This window comes from Heterodontus francisci, chromosome 2 (assembly GCF_036365525.1).
Source record: "Heterodontus francisci isolate sHetFra1 chromosome 2, sHetFra1.hap1, whole genome shotgun sequence".
NCBI lineage: Eukaryota > Metazoa > Chordata > Chondrichthyes > Heterodontiformes > Heterodontidae > Heterodontus > Heterodontus francisci.
In genome coordinates, this window is record NC_090372.1 from 145,601,512 (window position 1) to 145,627,818 (window position 26,307).

A 26,307-nucleotide genomic window follows, 5' to 3' on the forward strand; every position below is an offset into this window, starting at 1 on the left:
CGGCTACCTGCAATGAATTTGGCCTAACCATCAGCCTCAAGAAAACGAACATCATGGGGCAGGACGTCAGAAATGCTCCATCCATCAATATTGGCGACCACGCTCTGGAAGTGGTTCAAGAGTTCACCTACCTAGGCTCAACTATCACCAGTAACCTGTCTCTAGATGCAGAAATCAACAAGCGCATGGGAAAGGCTTCCACTGCTATGTCCAGACTGGCCAAGAGTGGGAAAATGGCGCACTGGCACAGAACACAAAAGTCCGAGTGTATCAGGCCTGTGTCCTCAGTACCTTGCTCTATGGCAGCGAGGCCTGGACAATGTATGTCAGCCAAGAGTGACGTCTCAATTCATTCCATCTTCGCTGCCTCCGGAGAATACTTGGCATCAGGTGGCAGGACCGTATCTGCAACACAGAAGTCCTCGAGGCGGCCAACATCCCCAGCTTATACACACTACTGAGTCAGCGGCGCTTGAGGTGGCTTGGCCATGTGAGCCGCATGGAAGGTGGCAGGATCCCCAAAGACACATTGTACAGCGAGCTCGCCACTGGTATCAGACCCACCGGCCGTCCATGTCTCCGCTTTAAAGACGTCTGCAAACGCGACATGAAATCCTGTGACATTGATCACAAGTCGTGGGAGTCAGTTGCCAGCGTCCGCCAGAGCTGGTGGGCAGCCATAAAGGCGGGGCTAAAATGTGGCGAGTCGAAGAGACTTAGTAGTTGGCAGGAAAAAAGACAGAGGCGCAAGGGGAGAGCCAACTGTGTAACAGCCCCGACAAACAAATTTTTCTGCAGCACCTGTGGAAGAGTCTGTCACTCTAGAATTGGCCTTTATAGCCACTCCAGGCGCTGCTTCACAAACCACTGACCACCTCCAGGCGCGTATCCATTGTCTCTCGAGATAAGGAGGCCAAAGAAGATCACAGACTAGGCTATCACTTCCATAGCTGGGAAGACCACAGTTCTTTCAAACTCAGGCAGGATACACAAAAAAGCTCGTCATCTGATAGGTCCATCTAGTCTCATTTAACTGTACCTTATGTCACAGGAAAACTGGAAGTCCTCGATTTCCTTTTTCCCATAATCTTCAAACTTTTAAAATCCAAGCTTGATGTCCTCCAAATATTACTTGCGAATTTACCTCATCTCTTTTACTCTTAAGTCTTAACGCAGAGTTTACTTTGATCTTACAGCTTGGTTTCTCAGAAACGGTGACTATTGATATCTTGAAAATAATCCCTTTCTCAGTTCCAGTACTGAAGTATACAAACCAATAACAAAGTATTTTCTTTAGTATACTCAGAAGTTTATTGCATTACCTGCACATGGTCTCCACTTCCATGCCAGAAAAGCCAAACGCACTGTCTCCTTCAATACAGATAACCCGCTGATGTGGGGTCTGACCCTTGGCAATCAGTGCAGCAGCTATCGCAAAACCCAGGCCTACCCCCATGGTGCCAAAGGTGCCAGCATCCAATCTAAAATAAAAAAATAAAAGAGGGAATTTTCTATAGTTTTTAGTTGCAACAACAAAAAGCAGCCATATTTTGAAAAAGTAAACATGACCTGTATTATAAAAATATTAAATCGGAACACAGAAACAGTAGGTCATTCAGCTCCTTCAGCCTATTATGTCATTCAGTGAGATCATGGGGAATTTTATGCTCTCCCCGGCGGTGGATTCGGAGGCGGCCAATTGGCTGGCAGCTCTCCAAGGGCGGGACTTCTGGCGACGGGGTCCTTGATCCTGTGGAAGGCCAGCCGCTGTCCACTTAAGTGCCGATTGGCACTAGATTCAGCGGGCCTGCCGGAGGAGAGGCGACGTGGGGATCTCAGCATTGCCTTTTTCCGACATCGAGAACCCTGTCACCAGATTAAAATCCCGGCCCATGGCTGATATGCATCATAACTCCATTCATCTGCCTTGGCTCTTTATCCTTTTCTACGCTTGTCTAGCAAAAATCTATCGATCTCAGATTTTAAATGATTAATTGAGCTAGCATCTACTGCTTTTTGTGGGAACGAGTTCCACACCTCTGCCAATCTTTGTGTGAAGAAGTGTTTCCTAATTGCACTACTGAATGGCCCGGTTCTGACCAGCGGAAAAGTTTTTCTCTATCTACCCTATCAATGCCTTTCAAAGTCCTAAAAACGTCAATCATGCCACCCCTTAAAGTTCTACATTCCAGAGAATACAAACCTAGTTTATGTAATCTCTCTTCATTATCTAATCCTTGGAGCCCTGGTAACATTCTGGTGAATCTGAGCTGCACTCCTTCCGAGGCCAAATATATCCTGACATAGGTATGCTGCCTAATACAGTACATAATACTCCAGATGTGATCTTTGATAGCTGCAACAAAACTTCCTCCCCTTTAAATTCTGGCCTTCAAAGTGAAACAATTACTCAACTCCCCTCTAATCCATCTACCAATTGCTTTAAATTTATGCCGCCTGGTTATTGACCTCTCTGCTAACAGAAATAGGTCCTTCCTATCTACTCTATCTAGGCCCCATCATAATTTTATACCCCTCAATTAAATCTCCCCTCAGCCTCCTTTGTTCCAAAGAAAACAACCCCAACCTATCCAATATTTTCTCATAGTTACAAGTCTCCATTCGAAGCATTCCAGGATGAACTGCAAGCAATATTTTGTAGAGAAGATCTGGATATAGAGGGTCACTGAAACTTGGCTAAGTCGAGAAGAGGATTGGAAACTAACTATTGCAGATACAACACATTTAGGAAGGAAGGAGGGGAGGATGAGTAGCTGTACTAATTAAAGATAATATAATGGCAGTAGAAAAAAAGGATGCAACTAGCAGTAAGATAGATGCAAAATCTCTATGGATTGAGTTAAAAGATAGAAGGGATCCATCACCCTAATAAGGGCATACTGTAGACTGCTAAATAGTGGAAGGGAATTAAAGTCATAGAGTTCTTACAGCACAGAAGGAGGCATTCAGCCCATCAAGTCTATACCAGCTCTCCGTAGAGCAATCCACTCAGTCACCTGCTCTATCCTCACAACCTTGCAAGTTTATTTCCCTCAAATGCCCATCCAATTTCCTTTCGAAATCATTCATCTTCTCCGCTTCCACCACCCTCGTAGACAGCGAGTTCCAGGTCATTGCCACTCGCTGCATAAAAACATTCTGCCTCACATCCACCCTGCAACTCTTGCCCAAAACCTTAAATCTACATCCCCTAGTCCTTGTACCATCAGCTAATGGGAACAGCTTTTCCTTGTCTACCTAATATAAGCCTGTCGTAATCTTGTACACCTCTATCAAATCTCCCCTCAATCTCCTTTGCTCCAAGGAGAACAACCCCAGCTTGTCCAACCTAACCTTGTAGCTAAAATCCCTCATCCCGGGAACCATTATGGTAAATCTCCTCTGTACCCTCTCAAGGACTCTTACATCCTTCTTAAAGTGCAGTATCCAGAACTGGACACAATACTCTATTTATGGCCAAACCAAAGTTTTATAAAGGTTCATCATAACTTTTTTGCTTCTATATTCAATACCTCTATTTATGAAGCCCACGGTCCCATATGCTTTGCTAACTACTCTCTCAATATATCCTGCCACCTGCAAAGAACGATGCACATGCACCCCCAGGTCCCTCGATTCCTGCACACTCTTTAGAACTGTGCCATAAAGTCTATATTGCCTCATCATATCCTCTGCCAAAATGCATCAGCTCATACTTCTATGTATTGAATTCCATCGGCCACTTGCCTGCCCATTCTGCTAGCCGATCTATGTCCTCTTGCAGTTGACTGGTATCATCCTCACTGTTTGCCACATCTCCAAGTTTGGTATCAATGGCAAATTTTGAAATTTTACTCTGTATCCCAATATCCAAGTCATTTCTATATATATTAAAAAGCAGTGGTCCTAGCACTGAACCTTGGGGAACACCACTCTCTCTTCCATCCTCCAATCTGAAAATGACCATTTACCACAACTTGCTATTTTCTGTCCTTAAGCCAATTTTTTTTTCATCCAAGCTGGCACTGACCCTCCTATTATATGAGCCTCAATTGTGGTAACCAGCCTTTCTTAAATCCATATAGACAACATCCATCACATTCCCTTCATCAACCTTCTCTGTTACTTCATCAAAAATTCAATTAGATTAGTCAAGCACAATCTACTTTTTACAAATCCATGCTCGCTCTCCCTAGTTAACTCAAACCTCTCCAAGTGCTTGCGGAGTTTTCCCTGATTATTGTTTTTAAAACCCCATCCACCACTGATGTTAAACTGACTGGCCTGTAGTTACTAGGAATGTCCTTACACCCTTTCTTGAATTAGAGTGTCTCTGCACGCGCTCTGTTTGGGTTAAGTGGGGGAAAAAAATTGATAGTGACATCATTGAAATTCTGTGCGCTGATTGGTCGGTGGGCAGCAGCTGTTATTGCCTGGGGATAGCTGAGATAGATTGGAGTAAAAAAAAAGGTTCCTTTTAAATTAAAGCCCTCGGATAGCTACCTGTAAATTATTAGGAATTACTAGCTGTATTAGTGCTGTTTGCACGGAGTGAGACTGTAAATTGAGTGTGGATATTTTCGCTGGCTGGGGGCGGTGGAATGTGCTCTTTGGTCTCTTTCTTTCTCAGTCTCAAAGGTACAGGGGATAAATAAAAGCAAAATACTGCAGATGCTGGAAATCTGAAATAAAAACAAGAAATGCTGGAAATACTCAGCAGGTCTGGCAGCATCTGTGGAGAGAGAAGCAGAGTTAACGTTTCAGGTCAGTGACCCTTCTTCAGAACTAGCAAATATTAGAAGTGTAAAAGGTTAGAAGCAAGTAAAGTGGGGGTGGAGCAAGAGATAACAAAGGAGAAGGTGTAAATAGGACAAGGTCACAGAATAGCTGACCAGAAGGTTGTGGAGCAAAGGCAAGCAATATGTTAATGGTGTGTTGAAAGACAAAGCATTGGTACAGATAGGGTGTTGAAAGACTGAAAATTGAATAGCCGCAAGAACAAACATGAAAGCAAACAGTGGGTAGGCTAACTGAACAAACGATGAAATAAAATAAAATAAACACAAAAAAAATATATAAAAAAGGAAAAATATAACTAAAAATAAAAGTAAAATAGAGCCTGTCATGCTCTGAAATTATTGAACTCAGTGTTCAGTCCGGCAGGCTGTAGTGTGCCTTATTGGTAAATGAGATGCTGTACAGGGGATAAAAGCTGATTGTAAATAGCTGGTAAGTTATTACACTGGGAAGTTTTCATTGTAAAGTTAAGTAATGACAGGGCAGCTTGGCCAAGCGGAATGTGCCTCCTGTGCAATGTGGGAAGTCGTGGACGTGCCATGTGACCTTGGCGAACATGTCTGCAGAAAGTGTCTCCGGTTGCAGAAGCTTGAGCTTCATGTTTCGGAGCTCGAGCAGCAGCTGGAGTCACTGTGGCGCATCCGCAAGGTGGAGGACTACGTGGATGGCACGTTGCAGGAGGTAGTCAGCCTGGTGCCTAGGCGAGCACACTCGGGGGGGGGGCACTGGGTGGCTGCCAGACGGACAAAGAAGTCAGGGCAGGTAGTGCAGGAGTTCCCAGAGGACATCCCATTTTCTAACCGGTATTCAGTTCTGGGTACCAATGGGAAAAAGGGTTCCTCTGGAGAATGCACCAAGAGTCATAACCAGAACATCATGGGTGACTCAGCTGTGCTGAAATGGAGAGAAAGGGACAAGAGGGCAATAGTGGTAGGAGATTCTATGGTTAGTGGAACAGATAAGCGTTTCTGTGGTCACAAACGTGATTCCAGGATGGTATGCTGCCTCCCTGGTGAAAAGGTCATGGATATCACCGAGCGGTTACAGAGTATTCTGGAGGCTAAGGGTGAACAGCCGGAGGTCGTGGTCCACATTGGTACCGATGACACAGGTAGAAAGAGGGATGAGGTCCTGCAAAAAGAATTTAGGGAGCTAGGCAGCAGATTAAAAAGTAAGACCTCAAAGGTTGTAATCTCTGGGTTTCTTCTGGTGCGACGGGCTAGTGAATATAGGAAAAAGAGGATAGAGCAGATGAATGCGTGGCTGAAGTGATGGTGCAGGAGGGAGTGCTTTAGTTTCCTGGATCACTGGGCCTGTTTCTGGCGAAGGTGGGATCTGTACAAGTTGGACGGGTTGCACCTGAACCAGAACCGGAATGGGACAAACATCCTTGCTGGGAGGTTTGATAGTGCTGTTGGCGGGGGTTTAAAATAATTTGGCAGGGGGATGGGATACAGAGTGGAAGTACAGTAGGAGGTGATGTACAATCAAATATAAATGAGAAGCTAAGTCAGTCTGGAGGGCAGAATAAACTTAGACCTGTTAAGGCTCAAGCATATAATGCAAGGCTGGATTGTATCCAATGTAATGCAAGGAATCTTATCAGTAAGGCAGATGAATTGAGGGCGTTGATTAACACATGGGAATATGATACTATTGCTATCACTGAGACATGGTTGAGGGAAGGGCAGGACTGGCAGGGTATAGAACCTTCAGACGTGATGGGGAGGGGGTAAAAGATGAGGTGGCATTGCACTGTTAATTAAGGAGTCAATTACTGCAGTAAGGAGGGATGATATCTTTATCTTAGAAGGTTCCTCTAATGAGGTCATATCTTCTTTCTTCTTTGGCGTCCTTATCTCGAGAGACAATGGGTAAGCGCCTGGAGGTGGTCAGTGGTGTGTGGAGCAGCGCCTGGAGTGGCTATAAAGGGCAATTCTAGAGTGACAGGCTCTTCCACAGGTGCTGCAGAAAAGTTTGTTTGTCGGGGCTGTTACACAGTTGGCTCTCCCCTTGCGCCTCTGTCTTTTTTCCTGCCAACTGCTAACTCTCTTCGACTCGCCACACTTTAGCCCCGCCTTTATGGCTGCCCGCCAGCTCTGGCGAACGCTGGCAACTGACTCCCACGACTTGTGATCAATGTCACAGGACTTCATGTCACATTTGCAGACGTCTTTAAAGCGGAGACATGGACGGCCGGTGGGTCTGATACCAGTGGCGAGCTCGCTGTACAATGTGTCTTTGGGGATCCTGCCACCTTCCATGCGGCTCACATGGCCAAGCCATCTCAAGTGCCGCTGACTCAGTAGTGTGTACAAGCTGGAGATGTTGGCCGCCTCGAGGACTTCTGTGTTGGAGATACGGTCCTGCCACCTGATGCCAAGTATTCTCCGGAGGCAGCGAAGATGGAATGAATTGAGACGTCGCTCTTGGCTGACATACGTTGTCCAGGCCTCGCTGCCACAGAGCAAGGTACTGAGGACACAGGCCTGATGCACTCGGACTTTTGTGTTCCGTGTCAGTGCGCCATTTTCCCACACTCTCTTGGCCAGTCTGGACATAGCAGTGGAAGCCTTTCCCATGCGCTTGTTGATTTCTGCATCTAGAGACAGGTTACTGGTGATAGTTGAGCCTAGGTAGGTGAACTCTTGAACCACTTCCAGAGCGTGGTCGCCAATATTGATGGATGGAGCATTTCTGACGTCATGCCCCATGATGTTCGTTTTCTTGAGGCTGATGGTTAGGCCAAATTCATTGCAGGCAGCCGCAAACCTGTCGATGAGACTCTGCAGGCACTCTTCAGTGTGAGATGTTAAAGCAGCATCGTCAGCAAAGAGGAGTTCCTTGATGAGGACTTTCCGTACTTTGGACTTCGTTCTTAGACGGGCAAGGTTGAACAACCAGCCCCCTGATCTTGTGTGGAGGAAAATTCCTTCTTCAGAGGACTTGAACGCATGTAAAAGCAGCAGGGAGAAGAAAATCCCAAAAAGTGTGGGTGCGAGAACACAGCCCTGTTTCACGCCACTCAGGATAGGAAAGAGGTCTGATGAGGAGCCACCATGTTGAATTGTGCCTTTCATATTGTCATGGAATGAGGTGATGATACTTAGTAGCTTTGGTGGACACCCAATCTTTTCTAGTAGTCTGAAGAGACCACGTCTGCTAACGAGGGAGCAGTACCTCAGGACATGCGCAATGCCAATATCATCACCCTCTATAAAAACAAAGGTGACCGCAGTGACCGCAACAGCTACCTTGGAATCTCCCTGCTCAGCATAGTGGGGAAAGTCTTTGCTCGAGTCGCTCTAAACAGGCTCCAGAAGCTGGCCGAGCGCATCTACCCTGAGGCACAGTGTGGCTTTCGTGCAGAGAGATCGACCGTTGACATGCTGTTCTCCCTTCGTCAGATACAGGAGAAATGCCGCGAACAACAGATGCCCCTCTACATTGCTTTCATTGAGGTCATATGGGTAGAACTTAAAAAAAAAAGGGGGCAATCACTTGGCTGGGAGTTAGGCCACCAAACAGTCAGGGAGAGTTAGAGGAGCAGATTTGTCGGCAAATCTCAGAGAGGTGCAGAAATAATATTAGTATTAGTGCAAAAGGCTTAAAGGGGGAGGAATTCTTAAAGTGCATTCGGAGAGCTTTTTGAGTCAGCACGTAGAGAGTCCTACAAGAGGAGGAGCGATACTGGACTTAATCCTAGGGAACGAAGCCGGACAAGTGGTAGAAGTGGCTGGCAGTGGGGGAACATTTTGGGGATACAGACCATAACTCTGTCAGATTTAAGGTAGTTATGGAAAAGGACATAGAAGGACCAAATATAAAAGTACTGAATTGGGGGAAGGCAGATTTCAATATGATAAAACAGGATCTGGTCAAAGTGGACTGGGAGCAGCTTTTTGTAGGAAAGTCTTCATCAGACCAGTGGGAGTCATTCAGAAAGTGAATAATGAGGGTTCAGGTCCAACATGTTCCCATAAAGGTGAAGGGTAGGACCAACAAGTCAAGGGAACCCTGGATGTCAAGGGATATTGAGAATTGGATAAGGAAAAAAAAAAGGAGGCTTATGGCAGATTCAGAGCGCTGAAAACAGCGGAGGCCCTGGAGGAGTATAGAAAGTGTAGGGGGTACTTTAAAAAGTAATTAGGAGAGCAAAGAGGGAGCATGAAAAAACACTGGCAGACAAGATAAAGGAAAATCCCAAGGCATTTTATAAGTATATTAAAGGCAAGAGGATAACCAGGGAAAGAGTAGGGCCCATTAGGGATCAAAGAGGCAATATGTGTGGAGCCAGAGGACATAGGTGAGGTTTTGAATGATTACTTTTCATCTGTGTTCACTCTGGAGAGGGACGATGTAGGTGTAGTGATCAGGGAGGGGGATTGTGATATACTTGAACATATTAGCATTGAAAAGGAGGAAGTATTAGCGGTATTAGCGGGCTTAAAGGTGGATAAATCCCCAGGCCCAGATGAGATGTATCTCAGGCTGCTATGTGAGGCAAGGGAGGAGATAGCAGGGGCTCTGACACAAATTTTCAAAACCTCTCTGGCTACAGGAGAGACACCAGAGGACTGCGAATGTGGTACCATTGTTCAAGAAGGCTAGCAGGGATAAACCAGGTAATTATAGGCCTGTGAGTCTAACGTCAGTGTAGGGAAATTATTGGAAAAAATTCTGAGGGACAGGATTAATCCCCACTTGGAGAGGCAGTGATTCCTCAAGGATAGTCAGCATGGCTTTGTCAGGGGGGATCATGTCTAACAAACTTGATTGAATTTTTCGAGGAGGTGACTAGGTGTGTAGATGAGGGTAAAGCAGTTGATGTAGTCTACATGGACTTCAGTAAGGCTTTTGATAAGGTCCCACATGGGAGATTGGTTAAGAAGGTAAGAGCCCATGGGATCCAGGGTAATTTGGCAAACTGGATCCAAAATTGGCTTAGTGGCAGGAGGCAGAGGGTAATGGTCGAGGGTTGTTTTTGCGAGTGGGAGCCTGTTGCCAATGGGGTGCCACAGGGCTCAGTGCTGGGACCCTTACTGTTTGTAGTGTACATTAATGATTTAGACGTGAATGTAGGAGGTATGATCAGTAAGTTCGCAGATGACACGAAAATTGGTGGTGTCGTAAATAGCGAGGAAGAAAGGCTTAGATTACAGGACGATATAGTTGGGCTGGTAAGATGGGCGGAGCAGTGGCAAATGGAGGTTAATCCTGAGAAGTGTGAAGTGATGCACTTTGGGAGGACTAACAAGGCAAAGGAATATACAACGGATGGTAGGACCCTAGAAAGTACAGAGGGTCAGAGGGACCTTGGGGTGCTTGCCCATAGATCACTGAAGGCAGCAGCACAGGTAGATAAGGTGGTTAGGAAGGCATGAGATACTTGCCTTTATTAGTCAAGGCATAGAATATAAGAGCAAGGAGGTTACGTTGGAGCTGTATAAAATGCTAGTTAGGCCACAGCTGGAGTACTGTGTACAGTTCTGATCACCACACTATAGGAAGGATGTGATTGCACTGGAGAGGGTGCAGAGGAGATTCACCAGGATGTTGCCTGGGCTGGAGCATTTCAGCTATGAAGAGACTGGATAGGCTGGGGCTGTTTTCCTTGGAGCAGAGAAGGCTGAGGGAGGACCTGATTGAGGTATACAAAATTGGGAGGGGCATTGATAGGATAGATAGGAAGACACGTTTTCCCTTCGCGGAGGGGTCAATAACCAGGGGATATAGGTTTAAGGTAAGGGGCAGGAGGTTTAGAGGGGAGTTGAGGAAAAATTCTTTCACCTAGAGGGTGGTTGAAATCTGGAACACACTGCCTGAAGGGGTGGTAGAGACAGGAACCCTCACAGCATTTAAGAAGTATTTAGATGAGCACTTGAAATTCCATAGCATAGAAGGCTACAGGGCAAGTGCAGGAAAATGGGATTGGATTGGATGGGTGCTTGATGATCGGCGCAGATTCTTTAGGCCGTAGGGCCTGTTTCGGTGCTGTATAACTCAATGACTCTATTTGCCACCCTCCAATCCTCTGGCACGTCCCCCCTGTCTAGGGAAGAATGTGGCAAGCCCTTCTGCTAACTCCATTCCCGCTTCCTTTAGCAACCTGGGATGCAAGCCATCGGCCCAAGCAACTTATCCACTCTACGCATATCCAGCCTTTTCAGTAAATTCTTCCCATCAATTTTCACCCCATCCGTTACCTCTACTATCTCTGCTTCTACGATATTTTGTCAGCATCATCTTCCTTAGTAAACATTGATACAACGTACTCATTAAGTATTCTAGCCTTGCCCTGCATCTCTCAGAATATATCATCCACTTTGTCTCTAATAGGACCCACCCCACCTCTCATTGCCCGCTTACTATTTACATTCCGGTAGAAGACTTTTGGGTCAACTGCCATTCTATTCTTATATTCTCTCTTGGCCAGTCTGATTTGCGTCTCCATTTCCCCTCTCAACATTTTGTATTTGACCTGGTTCGCGCTTGAAGAATTCACCTGCATGCATCAGACATCCTCTTTTTTTGTTTCATCATATTCTCTGTCTCCCTCATCATCCAAGGAGCCCTGGCTTTAGTTCCCTTACTATTTGTCCTTGTCAGAAGGTATCGAGCCTGTACCTGCAACATCTCCGCCTCAAAGATCACTCATTGCTCTGTTACAGTTTTTCCTGACAATCTTTGATACCATTTCACCCTGGCTGGATCTCCTCTCAACCCATTGAAGTTAGCCCTCTTCCAATTTAGAAGTTCAACTTTAGATTATTCCTTCCTCTTCGCAATTTCTAATCTAAACCTTATGATACAATGATCATTCTTACCCATGTGTTCTCTCACAAACACTTGGTCCACTTGGCCCTCCTCATTCACTAGAAACAGATCCAGCAATGCCTCCTTCTTAGTTAGAAGGAGAACATACTGATCAAGGAAGTTCTCTTCAACACATTTCAGAAATTCCTGATGAAAGGTCATAGACCTGAAACGTTAACTTTGCTTCTCTCTCCATAGATGTTGCTAGACCTGCTGAGTATTTCCAGCACTTGTTTTTGTTTCAGAAATTCCTCTCTCTCCTTACCCTTTACTCTAACATTATCCCAATCGATATTTGGGTAATTAATGTCCCCCAATATCACCACTCTATAATTCTTACACATCTGTGATTTCTCTGCAGATTTGCTCCTCTATTTTTCTCTCACTATTTAGAGGCCTATAGAAAACCCCCAGTAATGTGATCATCCCCTTTCTGCTTCTCAATTCAAACCCAATGGATTCTGTCCTTGCTCCCTGAAGGACATCCTCTCTTTCCAACACTGCAACATCTTTCCTAATCAGTACTGCCACCCCACCTCACATTTTTTCTTCTCCATCTTTGCTGAACACACTGTATCCTTGCATATTAAGCGCCCAATCTTCACCACTTTTAAGTCATGTTTCCGTTAATGCCAATGCATCATATTCCCACATGCTATTTCTGCTTGTGGCTCACCAAGCTTATTTGCCACACTTTGTGTGTTTACATATGTGCATTCTAAATCTGTCCTTGTAATCCTTCTTAATCTGCTACTTCCTCCTCTACTACTTTCCAATACTCTCACTCCTTTATGCACCTTATTCTTCTTTTCTACGTTTATATGCTGGTGCCCATCTCCCTGCCAATTTAGTTTAAACCCTCCCCAACCACAACAAAGAACCTCCCCACGAGGGTATTGGTCCCAATCCTGTTGATGTGCAACCCTTCCCTTGCCTCTTGCTCCAGAACTGGACCCAATGCCCCAAGGATCTGAAGCCTGACTCCTGCTCCATGCCTCAAGCCACGCATTGATCCGTCCTATCTTCCTCGCAAGTTGCACTGGGAGTAATCCAGAGATTACTACCTTAGTGCTCCTATGTTTTAACTTCCTCCCTAACTCCTGAAAATCTGACTGTATGATCTCAGTATCTGCTCTCTCTATGTCATGTACCACAACTTCTGGCTCATTCCCTTCCCCCTGCAGAATATTCTGCATCCGCTCCATAATGTCCTTTACCCTGGCACCAGGGAGGAAACACACCATGCGGGACTCACACTGACAGTTACAGAAATGCCTGTCTGTCCCTCTAACTATGGAATCTCCTATAACAACTGCATTTCTACTCTTTCCTGTTCCCTCCTGTGCAGTCCTTTGTCAATTGTGCCATCGTCTGGACTGTACTCCTTCATGGTGTTGTCACTTCCAGCATTCTCCAAAGCTGGGTACCAGTTTGAGAGTGGCACACTCCCTGAAGACTCCTACACCTCCTGCTCTTCTGTATGACCACCCATCTACACTCCTGAACTCTCACCGCCTGTGGGTGACCACCTCCTGGAATGTACGATCCAGGAAACTCACCTGATGCTCCGCAGTGACTCCAGCTCCCTCTCAAGTTCAGAAATACTGAGCTTGAGCTCAAGCAGCTGGAGACACCTACTACACATCTGGTCCCCCAAGACAAATGAAGTGTGCTGAACTTTCTACATGACGTAGGAATTACAAGCAACAGGTCTCAGCCTCCCATCCATGATTGAAGAAAAATATCTCTATTCCTCTTTTAGAATCTAGTTAATACCTTGTATATGCTATTAATTTAATGAATGCTCTGTGCTAATACTCTTATTAATTCAATTACTGTTATACTTGCTCCAATTGAAATTTTATTAACTATTAAGCTATAAATTTAATACAGTACTTTACAGTTTCCCGGTCCTAGTTTAAACCACTGCCTTGTTTTTTTTTCAAAAAGAACCTATTGCTCATCAATCGATCTGTTGTCCTGTGATGTCACTCCTTGCTTTTTTGGAATACACTGAATCAGGTCCACCCTGTTCCCCCACTCACACTCTCTTTATTCTCTGCTACCGCTGCTGGTGTCGCTAATTAGGTGTGAGCTGCTCCCTCATTCTCTCTCTCTCTCTCTCTTTTATCCTTTTCCCACCGCTGCTGGTGTCTCTGATCAGATCCACGCTGTTCCCTCACACTCTCTCTCTCTCTTTTATCCCCTTCCAACCACTGCTGCTTTCTCTGATCAGGTCTGCGCTGTTCCCTGACTCTCTCTCTCTCTGTTATTCTATGCCACCGCTGCTGGTGTCTCTGATCAGGTCTGCACTGTTCCCTGACTCTCTCTCTCTCTCTGTTATTCTATGCCACCGCTGCTGGTGTCTCTGATCAGGTCTGTGCTGTTCCCTCACTCTCTCTCTCTTTTATTCTCCACCACTGCTGCTGGTGTTTCTGATCAGGTCCGTGCTTCTCATCTGCTATCCTGTAACGTCGCCCCTTGCTTTTTTGGAAATATACCAATCCGGTCCATTATTCCCCTGCTCTCACTTTTATTTTCCGCTGCTGCTGCAGGAAGAAATATCTAGGCAAATCTATGTACTGAGTAGCAGGCTTAGAATAATAATCATGGGAGATTTCAACTACCCCCAAATAAACTGCCAGGGAGAAGTGACAAAAGGAAAAAGGGAATTGAGTTTTTACAATATATACAGAACTCCTTTCTCATCTCGTACTTAAGAAGTCCAACAAGAAAAGAATCACTGCTGGATCTTGTCATGGGTAACAATCCAGAACAGATAGGAGAAGTAAGAGTAAGAGAGCATCCTAGCAGTGATCACAACATAGTAAGATTCAAGATTATAATCAAGGGTGATATAAGTAGAACAAAGACTAAAGTAACAAATTGGAAAAGAGTAAATTATGAAGAAATAAGCATGGAACTAAGGAAAGTAAACTGGGAGAAAATCTTGTATAAACAAAAAGAACAGGAAAATCGTTCAAAGGATAATCAGTAGATCAAGAGAAACATATTCCAATAAAAGCAAGAAAATTATGGAGCACTGTGGATCAAGAAAGAACTAAAGAGAAAATTGAATCTAAAAAAAAGACATACAAGAAGCAAATCGATACTCCAGGAGAGAAGTTAAAAAGCCCATCAGGAGGCAAAAAAAGTACAAAATTAAATTATCAAGGAATATAGAAAGAAAAAATAAAGTGTTCCACAGACACATGAATAACAAAATAAAAATTAAGATAGGGATACAGCCACTAAGGGATGAGCAAGATGCACTCACAGGAATGGCAGAAGTATTGAATACTTTGCCTCAGTTTTAACTAAGGTAGATAACAAACTGGGCATTTCACTAGTGGATGAGCTTAAAAATAAAATTAAATACAGTTGGGATAGAAAGAGAGAAAATAATTGGCAAACTACCAAACTAAATATCTGGGATAAAACCCCAGATTCGGATGGAATGCACCCATACCAATAACGCATACTGAAGAAATGTAGGGAGCCACACCTGGAGTACTGTGCACAGTTCTGGTCTCCAAACAATAAAAATGACATAGAAGCCTGGAGAAGGTGCAAAAAAGATTTCCAAGGATGATACCAGAAATGAAAGATTACACCTATCGGAAAAGATTGAACAGGTTGGGGATTTTTTCTTTAGAAAAGACAGGACTTGAAAGTGACCTGATAGAGATCTTTAAAATTATCAATGGGTTGGACAAAGTGGATGTGGCAAGAATGTTTCCATTGTGGGAGAATCCAAAATTAGGGACCATAAATACAAAGCAGTTACTAATAAATCCAGTAGGGAAATAAGGAAACATTTATTTACTCAGAGAGTGGTTAGAATGGGGAACTTGCTACCACAGGAAGTGGTTGAGGCAAATAGCTTAGATGATTCAAATAAAACTAGATGAATATATGAGGGAAAAGGAAATAGAAAGATATGGTGAAAGGTTGAGATGAGGTAGACTGAATGGGAGGGGACATGTGGAGTATAAATGTCAGCACAGACTAGTTGGGCTGAATAGCCTGTTTCTGTGATGTAATTCTACGCAGAAACTTTTTGTGTTAATCTTGCTATCCCATGCAAGTTTCTTCTTGTATTACTTTTTGCAGCTCTTACAATCTTTTTTGTCTTCTTTTAATGTTCTTAATATCTCTCTCACTCCTCTAGATTTACACTATCCTTTGCACTTCTATGTGTCCTTTCCTTTAGTTTTATGTTATCTCTCACCTCTTCCGTCAACCTTGGCTGTTTTATTTGGTGAGCAGAGATCTTTCCCCTTAAGGTATATAGTGATCCTCTATTAAGCTGAATGCTTTTTGAAGACCTCCCACTGTTCATCTTTAGTTTTGACCGATAATTGTTTTAATCAGTTTGCTGCCATCAGTCTGTCTCATCACATTAAAGTTAGCTTTACCAAAAGCTAGAATCTTAGTAACTTTAAGTTTTTGCTTTTCAAACCTAACATTGAATTTGATCATGTTATGATCATGGTTATATAAATGTTTCCTTACAGTTGGATTATTAATTAAGTCTGGTTCATTATTATTATATCAAGAACGACCTTCCCTCTTGTTGGTTCTAGAACATATTGCTCCAAAAAACTAGTTTCAATGTACTCAAGAAATTAGCTACCTTTCTGACTTGAACTACTTTGCTCTTCCCAACTTGAATGAAAATTAAAGTCTACTGTTAAAACAACTGTGTTTTTGCTACAAGCCTTTCTAATCTCTGAATTGATATACTCTGCTACTTCACTGCTTCTATCAGGAGGCCTGGAGACAACTCCCATTACAATTTTAAGTCCTTTCCTATTCCTCAATTCTAACCAATTCCTCAATTCTCTGCTGATTGCTTTCTACTACCTATATTCTCTCTTATTAATGTTGCAACAATATCTTCAATCAAGCAGGTGACCCCTCCTCCTCTTCCAATTTCTCTATCCTTTCTAAAGACCTTATAACTTCGAATATTTAATTCCCAAATGTGGCCAGCATGTAGCCATGGCTCTGTAATGGCCACCATGTCATACCCTCTAAACTGTTTCTGAACTTATAGTTCACTATTTCTTATACTCTTGTGCACTAGTATGACTTTGTAAAGAAAGTAACCTCCAATTCACTTCGGACAGGCAGAATTAATTTCCCATTACACATTGTGCACCAGCAAGCAGGTCAAGTAACCTGCTCTCCCAAGCATTGTGAGGAAATAAACAAAACCAGCTCAGATTGACTTTCCCTCTAGTATCATCTCATTCTCAGCAGCACTCTCCTTCTTTCAAATACAGTTTGCTAAGATCAAAAACCATGTGGGAAAGTCCCCCAGTTCATTTATTTTTTATTACAGAAGAATGTAGGATGGCTACAAGGGCCCCATGTGAAATGAGGTTGGCAGTTGCAATCCAGATCTCAGTGGATGTGGGTCCATGGTACAACATTTCCACTGACAATCTCATTTAATGATCCCTACTGTGGGAATTTGGAAAGTGTCAGTGGTACAGTAGGTTGTGTTCTTCTGAAGCTGGTATTAAACTGTTAAGATAATGTGTCCAGTGTTTTGTACAGGTGCAAAGCTATTTCTTACAACTAAAAATTCTGTTAATGGTGACCTTTATTTACCAAGATGGTAATTACCTATGCCGTGGAAGGTAGTTATGCAGCATGGTACGGCCAATGTCCATGGTATTGGCACCCTCGCTGACTATAATACAATCTTCCGGTAGTAAAGCTTGAATGTTGTGGAAAACAGTGTAGTAATTCATAGGCAGAGATTTCTGTGCAGCCAAAGCCTGGAATAGGAAAGGATATAAGAAAAGATCACTTCTGGTATAGGAAGACAATTATGCCAAATAAAGCTGCTCATCATGGTTAAGATGCTACTTTGTGGGATTGTTGAGGACTGTGTTAACTAATGACTAGTGGTAGCTTGGGTCAGTTGGTAGCACTCTTGCAGGAGTTAGAAAGTAATATATTCAACTCTCCTTCAGATGAGATGTTAAAACAAGTCTGTTCTTATGGCTCAGGTGTGCTCTTACTGGCCAAAATTTCTCCCACAAATTAGCAAACAAATGTTAAATGAAAACATATGTTTATCTACATAAACAGTCAATACAGTTCAAAGTTATTGCCTATGAAATGGGTTGAGATGTTTTTCCAAGGATATGAGAAGGGGCTATATAAATATGAGTCCTTCATTCCTTCTTTGAGTGAAAGCCTGGACCAGCTTGTAAGTAGGTTTGGGTAGCTACATTTTAGCTTAACTTGACCATTTTCACACTGTATATACTGTAATAACTACCAAGGTAAAGTAAGCCATCTTACTACCAACATGTGACCAAAGAAGTCATTTTTGGGGTTTCTTGTATCAGCAACTGTATTAATCAAATTAATGTATTTAGTAGTAACCCATCAAGAAAACAATGATTGCAAAGCAATGGACCTTGATCGAGTTATAATTAATGAATTAAGAATCATGCTAGAAAGCATGGCCTTTAATTTAAAAGTATTAAGTTTAAAAACTAAGTCTTAAATTTGTTAAAAATTCAGTGTCTTTAGGATTTCCTAAGTCACTGTGACACCATTCAGCAGAAAAAATATTCTGACCCTGATAACATTCAATAACTTTGCTAAAAAAGAATCAATTTCTGTACAAATTCATACAGTCCAAGGAGATAACAACTGTAATGAATAGAACTCTTCATAGGTTTTTATCTCAATTATTGGCAAAATGTTTTATCGATTAAGCCCCAATTAGAGTAGGGTAGTAAGTGACATCACAGGGCCTGGACCAACCAACGGGCAAACTACAAGGTGGCCTGATGGCCAAAAAGGGTATAAAAGAACAGCTATTCAACATGAGAAGCAGCACGAAAAAACCAAGGGAAGAAAGAAGAGAATCTTCATTCAATAGAACACAGCAAGAGAAAGAGACCATGCCACAGTCACTCGGAGGGCTACCACCGAGGTTCTGAGGAACAGACTGTGACTATTGTCTTTGCTAAGTATTACTTCTTTGCACTGAATGTAAACTATTTAATAAATCTGCTATACTTATAACCAACAGATAGCTGTACCCATAGTGGCTTGTTGTAGTCATGTACAAGTCACCCTGGTTGGATTAAATTGAATCCTGAAAGTAGCAGGAAAGCTACAAGCTGACCACCTGGTAGCTTCTGAGTCAAAATAATGTAGTTTGAAGTCACACTCCAAGACCTGAACACAAAATTTAGGATGACACCTAATTATAGTACTGTGGGGGTTGTGTTGTCAGAGGTGCAGCCCTACAGGTATGATGTTAAGTTAAGGTTTCCATGTCTGATCAAGTGAACAGGATATGACAGTCTTAGTGCTTATGGTACTGGACCAGCAATCTAGCAGTCATGAGCTTAAATCCGACATGGCAAGTTGTGAAATTGAATTTAAAAAGTCCATTCATTTAGTTGACCATGAAAGTAGGTTCACTAATAGCCTTTGGAGAAAAGACGACTATCTGGTCTGATCTGTATGTGACTGCAGTTCCACATGACACAATTGACTCTTAATGCCCTCAGGGCATCTCAAATGGGCAAAATGTTGCCTTGCTGGTGTTGGTCACATCCCAAAAACAAATTAAGACATTAAAAATCCCATGGCACTATTTGAAGAGTTGGGTTTTAGTGGTGTTGATTCTGCAATCGATATGACCAAAATCAGATTTAATGCTTATTAATCAGTGTCAGTTGTGGGATTTTTGCTATCTGTAGCATAGATGCCACATTTACCTGCATAAATGTTTCTGAGAGAAGTGATAAGGTACTATATAAATGCGTTTCTTCTTTTTCTGTTGATTAGATGGTTACATTAATTGCAAGTACAAGTACATCTGTTTTATTACAAATAGTAACCATTTGGGGAAACATTACAGTCTACAGGAAATCATTGTCTTTCACCAAACATTTCCCATCTGGATTAACAAATTTGTCAGAATAATATAGCAGGCTGATTAGCATTTGCGAGAGAAAAACAGGTCACTACTTCAGGTGTAATCCTTCATCATTATTCATTTCTAACAAAGGGTTATGCAGAGATATAAAACCTATTTTTTCTTACTGATGATCACTAACCCACAGTGCATTCTTAACATCTTCAGGTGTGTTTCAAGATTTCCAACATTTCTGTGTCGTTTCCCCCCCATTTCCAACAAGAATATTATCCTGGTATTTTTATGTGCATCTTGTTTCTTAATACTAACAGATTGTCACTATTCCGCTGGCCAATATTATTTGGCTGAAAAAAGATTACAGAATAATCTCCAGAATTTTTTTGCTTGAAAAGAAAATTACGCTGCCAATGGAAATTTGAGAAGTGTTTTAATTCTAGTCTTAACACACAATATAAAAGTGCCAGTCAAACCCACAAATTAAAAATAAACCAAATAATCAAAGCAAAGCTCACATTTTAAATAGATGATCCAATTTAAAGAGATCACAATCTTTAAGATAGAATTATCCCATCAGTTGTCTTCTTTTCAGAAATGTAGCATTCTGATACTGTGGAACATTTCACTCAGTGATCCAGCAAAATACACAAATGAGATTTCAAATGTCAGTCAAAACTGACACTTCAATCATGACCTATCAGGCTGACATGAAGAATTTCTTTAAATTGGTAACAGTTTAAGAAATTTAACGATAATGAATGGCATGAATGATACAAGTTAATCCTTCTAACAATATACAGAATTGACTAACTTTAGACAATCATTTGCATTATTCAACAGCTTTGCCGATTTACCTTGGACACTTCTTCATTGTCTTTTATTTTCTCCTTCAGGTAAAGCCACCATTTGCAGTTGGATGGATAAGTCCAAGGGTTAATCCTGAAGCACTCCAATAACTGAAAAACAAAAGTCGCAGTTGCATCGCTGAATAAAGGAAAAAAATTAATTAATACATTGGAAATAAATTGATCATGGCATTGCCTCACGTATTGATTTTTTAAAATAATGTAAACAAGATGGTAACTCAAGTGACTTTAGATAGCTATGCGGAACAAGTTTCTGGTGACCAAAGACTGCAACTACATTGCAACCATTGACAATACAGCATTAAATGAGAAAGTTTACAGAGCAATTTACAATGGTAAATGTTGGTGTGCGTGAGAGATCAAAAATTGTGACAACTGAAATCATGGTTGCGGACAGGAAATGTGCATCCTATGCAAGATATATATAGATATGTACACAGAGCTGTATAGATTCCGAGTACTTGATGCGGTTGTGCTGTACAAATCATACCAACTTACTACTCGAAGGGGGCAAATTATGTAGAAACTTTTAAACTTGTCAGATCTCATAAGCCTTATTTCCTGCAAGGAAATACTTTGTAAAGATTATACTATGTGGAAACTAAATTACCTGCCATTTATAGCATTAAAGTCCTACACTGTTTTTAAACTGCGACATTCAAATTAAAATTCCCTAGAATTTTACTGATGCCAGATGATCACCCATTATGGGTCCTGTGGCATTGCTTATTGATAGCCTAGGGTCTACAGTGCAGTTTTTTTGATGTTTATTGCCGCCCTACTGCAACCTACATATGATGTGTTCCAAACATCACTGTAATACAGCAAACCATGACTGTCTCAGGTACAGATACAGGCTTCATTGATATATCTGCAATATTATTAACCTACCACTTTACAAAACTTGGTTAAGATGTAAGTGATCCAACTGCAATACTTAAAATGATAAAGATTTGATAAAGGGTGGGGTGTGGGGGTGGAATACAAACTATTTCCTCTGAACGGTTGTCCAGAAAAAGGAGATATCATCTTAAAATTAGAACTAAACCAGTTAGGAGTGAAATCAGGAAACATTTTCCACAGAGGGTATTGGAAATCTGGAACTCTTCCCCGAAAGGTTGTGGATGTGGGGTTGATCGACATTTTCAAGACTGAGATCAATGGATTTTTGTCAGGTGAGCTTATCAAGGGACATGGAGAAAAGGCTGGTAAACGTTCCAGTGGCAGGATTTATTTTAGTAGTAATGCAACTATTTCCTCTGAAATGGTTATTTACTATCTTACTTGACTGCAAAAGAGATACCACCACCAAGGATTAAGTGATGTTTAACCAAATTAATTGAAAATGACTATTTATTCAAAAAAGATAAAATGTGTGGTTGCATTAACAGAAATTACAATGTTTGCTACTAAGATAATTAGAGCTTCCCGTATTTTGGGTTTTGTTGAAGGCTTGCAAGCATCATGGAAGCAGTGATAAGGACAGAACTGTAATTTGTACACTACTCAAACTGGATTTAATTTCTCTCAAATTCCTCTAAGGCTGCAGCTATTCTACACAACCTGTCTGAGACCAATGTTTACAGAATGCCAAGTACAGCTGGCAAAACACAAGTAATATTGCAGGTAACACTGGTTGTGACTTGCATTCTGGCCACTAGATGACATACTGCCTATATATCTAGCCAGAACAGTTGCATTCAGCATGCACTTCCTGTCTGTCACACTTTGGACATTATACAAATTTCTCTGTCACACTTTATAGCTGATTGATCTCCATTCTTGTCAGTTCAAAATACGTTTCTATGGGTATAAATGGGTATGATATGGGTATGAACTGCTCCACATCTCAAATTTGGGCCGGAATTTTACACCGCCCATGGGACCAGGTTGGAGGCCACGGGTGGGGCAGGGGGAGGGTGTAAAATGGTGTGGAAGGCGGTGGGGGGGGGTAGGTGCCGTTCCCATTGCCTTCCCGCCCCCACTGCACTTTTACGAGCAGTGGGGAGGTGACAAAACAGCCCGCCTCACCCCAGGACAATTTAGGCCCTTAAATGGCAAATTAATTGTCACTTAAGGGGCTCCTTCCACCGTTGCTGGACAAGCTGCTCAGCACCTCAGGAGGCTGCCCAGTAAAACCTGACAATCTCCTTGCAGGCTGGGAGGGGTGGGCTATCTTGATCGGGCACCCTGTGCCCCATGGAGGGCCCGTCCTCACATGGCACAAGCTGCCCCCAATGGAGTGTCTCCCCGCACCTCGACCGACCCCCACCTCGCCAGGGCCCAGCCAATTGTCGCCAGCAAGGCCCCACACACTTACTTCACTTCTGGGGCCTCCTCCATTGCTTCTCCTCTCGCTGGGTGCATTCCCAGCAGTGGCCATTGCTCCCGGTGGCGCTGCTGGGACTGAAGAGCTGCCGGCCCACTGATTGGCTGGCAACTCTTGGAGGCGGGACCTCCTGCCTCAGAGGGGTGGAAGTCCCACCCAAAGCCAATTAAGGGCTTGAGCAATGTAAAATCATGGATTGGCTACCAGGCCCGGTGGAGGCAGGCTCGCCCCTGACTTTTTGGCCAATGGGCCGCGCCTCCGCCACGATATAAAAGTCTGGCCTTGGTTTTATTTTCAAATTCTTTCACTGGAAATCTTTTCTTCAGCTTCGACAACAGTTTGCATTTATATAGTGCCTTTAACATAGTAAAACTGCATTAAAATTGTTTGCTACATTACAACAGTGACTACACTTCGTAAGTACTTAATTGGAGGTGGAATGTTATGCTGTCCCCTGCGCTGGGTTTAGAGGTGGGGAGAGCATAAAATCAGGTGGGATGGTGACAGTGGGGGGGTCGGGGGGGGGGGGGTTGGGGGTAGGGCTGGGAACAATGCCACCATCCCACCTCTGTCGAAATTTAGCCCGGGGGTGGGAAGGCCTGTCAACACTGCCAATTGAGACCCTTTACTGGGTAATTATCCCCCAATTAAGGGCCTCTTCCCGCCGCAGCTGCAATTACCAATGTGGTGGGCCACCCTGACGTCACACGGGAAGCCGGGCACGAAAAACCGTGTGGGCTGCTTCCTGGTTCCAGAGGTGGGTGGGCCGGGGAGGGGAGTCCCTCATTCAAAGGCACTTAGTGCTTATGAACATACGAATTAGGGCGGCACAGTGGTTAGCACTGCAGCCTCACAGCTCCAGCGACCCGGGTTCAATTCTGGGTACTGCCTGTGTGGAGTTTGCAAGTTCTCCCTGTGTCTGCGTGGGTTTTCTCCGGGTGCTCCGGTTTCCTCCCACAAACCAAAAGACTTGCAGGTTGGTAGGTAAATTGGCCATTATAAATTGCCCCTAGTATAGGTAGGTGGTAGGGAAATATAGGGACAGGTGGGGATGTGGTAGGAATATGGGATTAGTGTAGGATTAGTGTAAATGGGTGGTTGATGGTCGGCACAGACTCGGTGGGCCGAAGGGCCTGTTTCAGTGCTGTATCTCTAAAAAAAAAAGAATTAGGAGGAGTAGGCCACTCAACACCTCGAGCCTGCTCCGCCATTCAATAAGATCATGTCTGAACTGATTACTCCACATTTCCAACTACCCCTGATAACCTTCCACCCCCTTGCTTATCCAGAATCCATCTACCTCTGCCTTAAAAATATTCAAAGACTCTGCTTCCACTGCCTTGAGGAACAGAGTTCCAAAGACTCATGACCCTCTGAGAGAAATAAATTCTCCTCATCTCTGTCTTCAATGGGCAACCCCTTATTCTTAAATAGTGACCCCTAGTTTTAGATTCTCCCACAAGTGGAAGCATGCTTTCCACATCAACCCTGTCAAGACCCCTCAGGATCTTATATGTTTCAATCAAGTCGCCTCTTACTCTTCTAAATTCCAGTGGATACATGCCTAGCCTATCTAATCTTTCCTCGTAAGACAGGCCACCCATTCCAGCTGTTAGTCTAGCAAACCTTCTCTGTACTGCCTCAAACGCATTTACATCCTTCTTTAAGTAAGGAGGCCAGTACTATACACAGTACTCCAGATGTGGTCTCACCAATGCTCTGTATAGCTGCAGCATAACCTCCCTACTTCTGTATTCAATTCCCCTCGCAATAAATGACAACATTCTATTAGCTTTCCTAATTATGTGCTGTACCTGCATACTAACCTTTAGCGATTTATGCACGAGGACATCCAGATCCCTCCGCATCTCAGAGCTTTGCAATCTCACCATTTAGATAATATGCTTCTTTTTAATTTTTCCTGCCAATGTAGACAATTTCCCACTTTCCCACATTATACTCCATTTGCCAGGTCTTTGCCCACTCTATATCCCTTTGTCGCGCCCTTCTGCCCTCTTCACAAGTTACTTTCCTACCTATCTTTGTGTAATCAGCAAATTTAGCAACCATGCCTTTGGTCCCTTCATCTAAGTCATTTATATAAATTGTAAAAAGTTGAGGCCCCAGCACAGATCCCTGGCACACCACTCATTACATCTTGCCAACCAGAAAATGACCCATTTATGCCTACTCTCTGTTTCCTGTTAGCTAACCAATCTTCATTCAAAGGCACTTAGTGCTTGAATGAGGGACCTGGCATCGAGAAGGGGGGGGGGGGGGGGGGTCCCGCTGAGGGCCACTCCCCCTGCCCTTGCTGCCAAACCCCCTCCCCCGCGACCCCCATCCCATGAGACCCCTCCCCCCCCCCCCCACCCCCCCGACCTACCTTGAGCCTGGTTCCAGTGGCACTCCTCAGTGTCTGGTTGCTGCAGCTACAACAGCAGCCTCTATTTCCGCAGTGGCGCTGCAGCTGCCAGCCTCTGATTGGCCAGCAGCTCTGCAAGGCGTTGAAGAGGGGACACGGGGATCTCGGCGTCGTTTTCCCCCAAAGTCGAGACCCCCAGGTATAAAGTGCTTTTGGGACGTCCTGAGGTCATGAATGGCGCTATTTAAAAGCAAGTCTTTTTCTTTTAAAACATCCCAAGGTGCTTCAGAGGAGCATTATCAAATAAAACTTGACACTGAGCTACAGAAGGAGTTATTTGGTGAGATGAACAAAAGCTCGGTCAAAGAGGGAGGTTTTAAGGAGTGTCTTAAAGAACAGAGAGGTGGAGAAGCAGAGAGGTTTAAGAAGTTCATTCGAAAGCTTAGGGCCAAACAGCACAGCTACCAATGGCGAAGTGATTAAAATCAGGGATGCACAAGGGGTCAGAATTGGAGCAGTGCAGATATCTTGGAGGGTTGTGGGGCTGGAGGAGGGGTGAGGTCATGGAGAGATTTGTAAACAAGGATGAGAATTTTAAAATCAAGCTGTTAACAAATCAGGAGCCAAATGTAAGTCAGCGAGCATAGGAGTGAAATGTGAATGGAATGTGTTGCGAGTTAGGACACAGGCAGCAGAATTTTGAATGAACTCAAGTTTGCAGAGGGCGCAAGGTGAGAGACTAGTCAGGAGACCATTGAAATGCGCATGTAACAAAAGCATGGATGAGGGTTCCAGCAGTAGATGAGCTGAGGTAGGAGCAGAGAGAGGTGAAAGTAGATGTTCTTGGCAATGGCATGGATATGTGGTTGGAAGCTAATGTTGTCGTCAAGTAGGGCGCTAAGGTTGCGAACAGTCTGATTCAGCCTCAGGCAGTGGCCATGGACAGCGATGGAATACTTGCTTAAAGGTAAATTTATTTTGAGTTAAGCAATTTTGGCTCATATACAAAGTCTTGATCAGAATATTGCTGCAATCACAAGTATTTTTCATTGTTTCCTTTATATCAACTTTATTCTATCATCTTATATTTAGATCTACCCATACTTCCAAGATTTTAACAGCTCACTTGTCATAGTCCATCTCTGAACCCCTGAATTAAAGTATATTGCTGCTTCTGGATAGGGTCCTTTCCTATCCTAGCCTTCACGACATCAAC

The 26,307-nt window shown here is 43.4% G+C and overlaps 1 protein-coding gene across 3 annotated transcripts in view; it reads right to left on the reverse strand.

Annotated features, from left to right (window-relative positions):
• The window catches only part of hacl1 (2-hydroxyacyl-CoA lyase 1), a 147,618-nt gene that overhangs the window by 36,221 nt on the left and 85,090 nt on the right, over positions 1–26,307 (reverse strand). For 2 of the 3 annotated variants that reach the window (XM_068011706.1, XM_068011697.1), the window contains 3 exons: positions 20,386–20,487; positions 17,248–17,402; positions 1,323–1,481 (listed from right to left, as the gene is read on the reverse strand). In XM_068011706.1, the coding sequence (XP_067867807.1) occupies positions 1,323–1,481; positions 17,248–17,402; positions 20,386–20,487 (416 nt within the window). The remainder of the gene's footprint in view (positions 1–1,322; positions 1,482–17,247; positions 17,403–20,385; positions 20,488–26,307) is intronic. The other variant, XM_068011713.1, reaches the window with a different exon arrangement.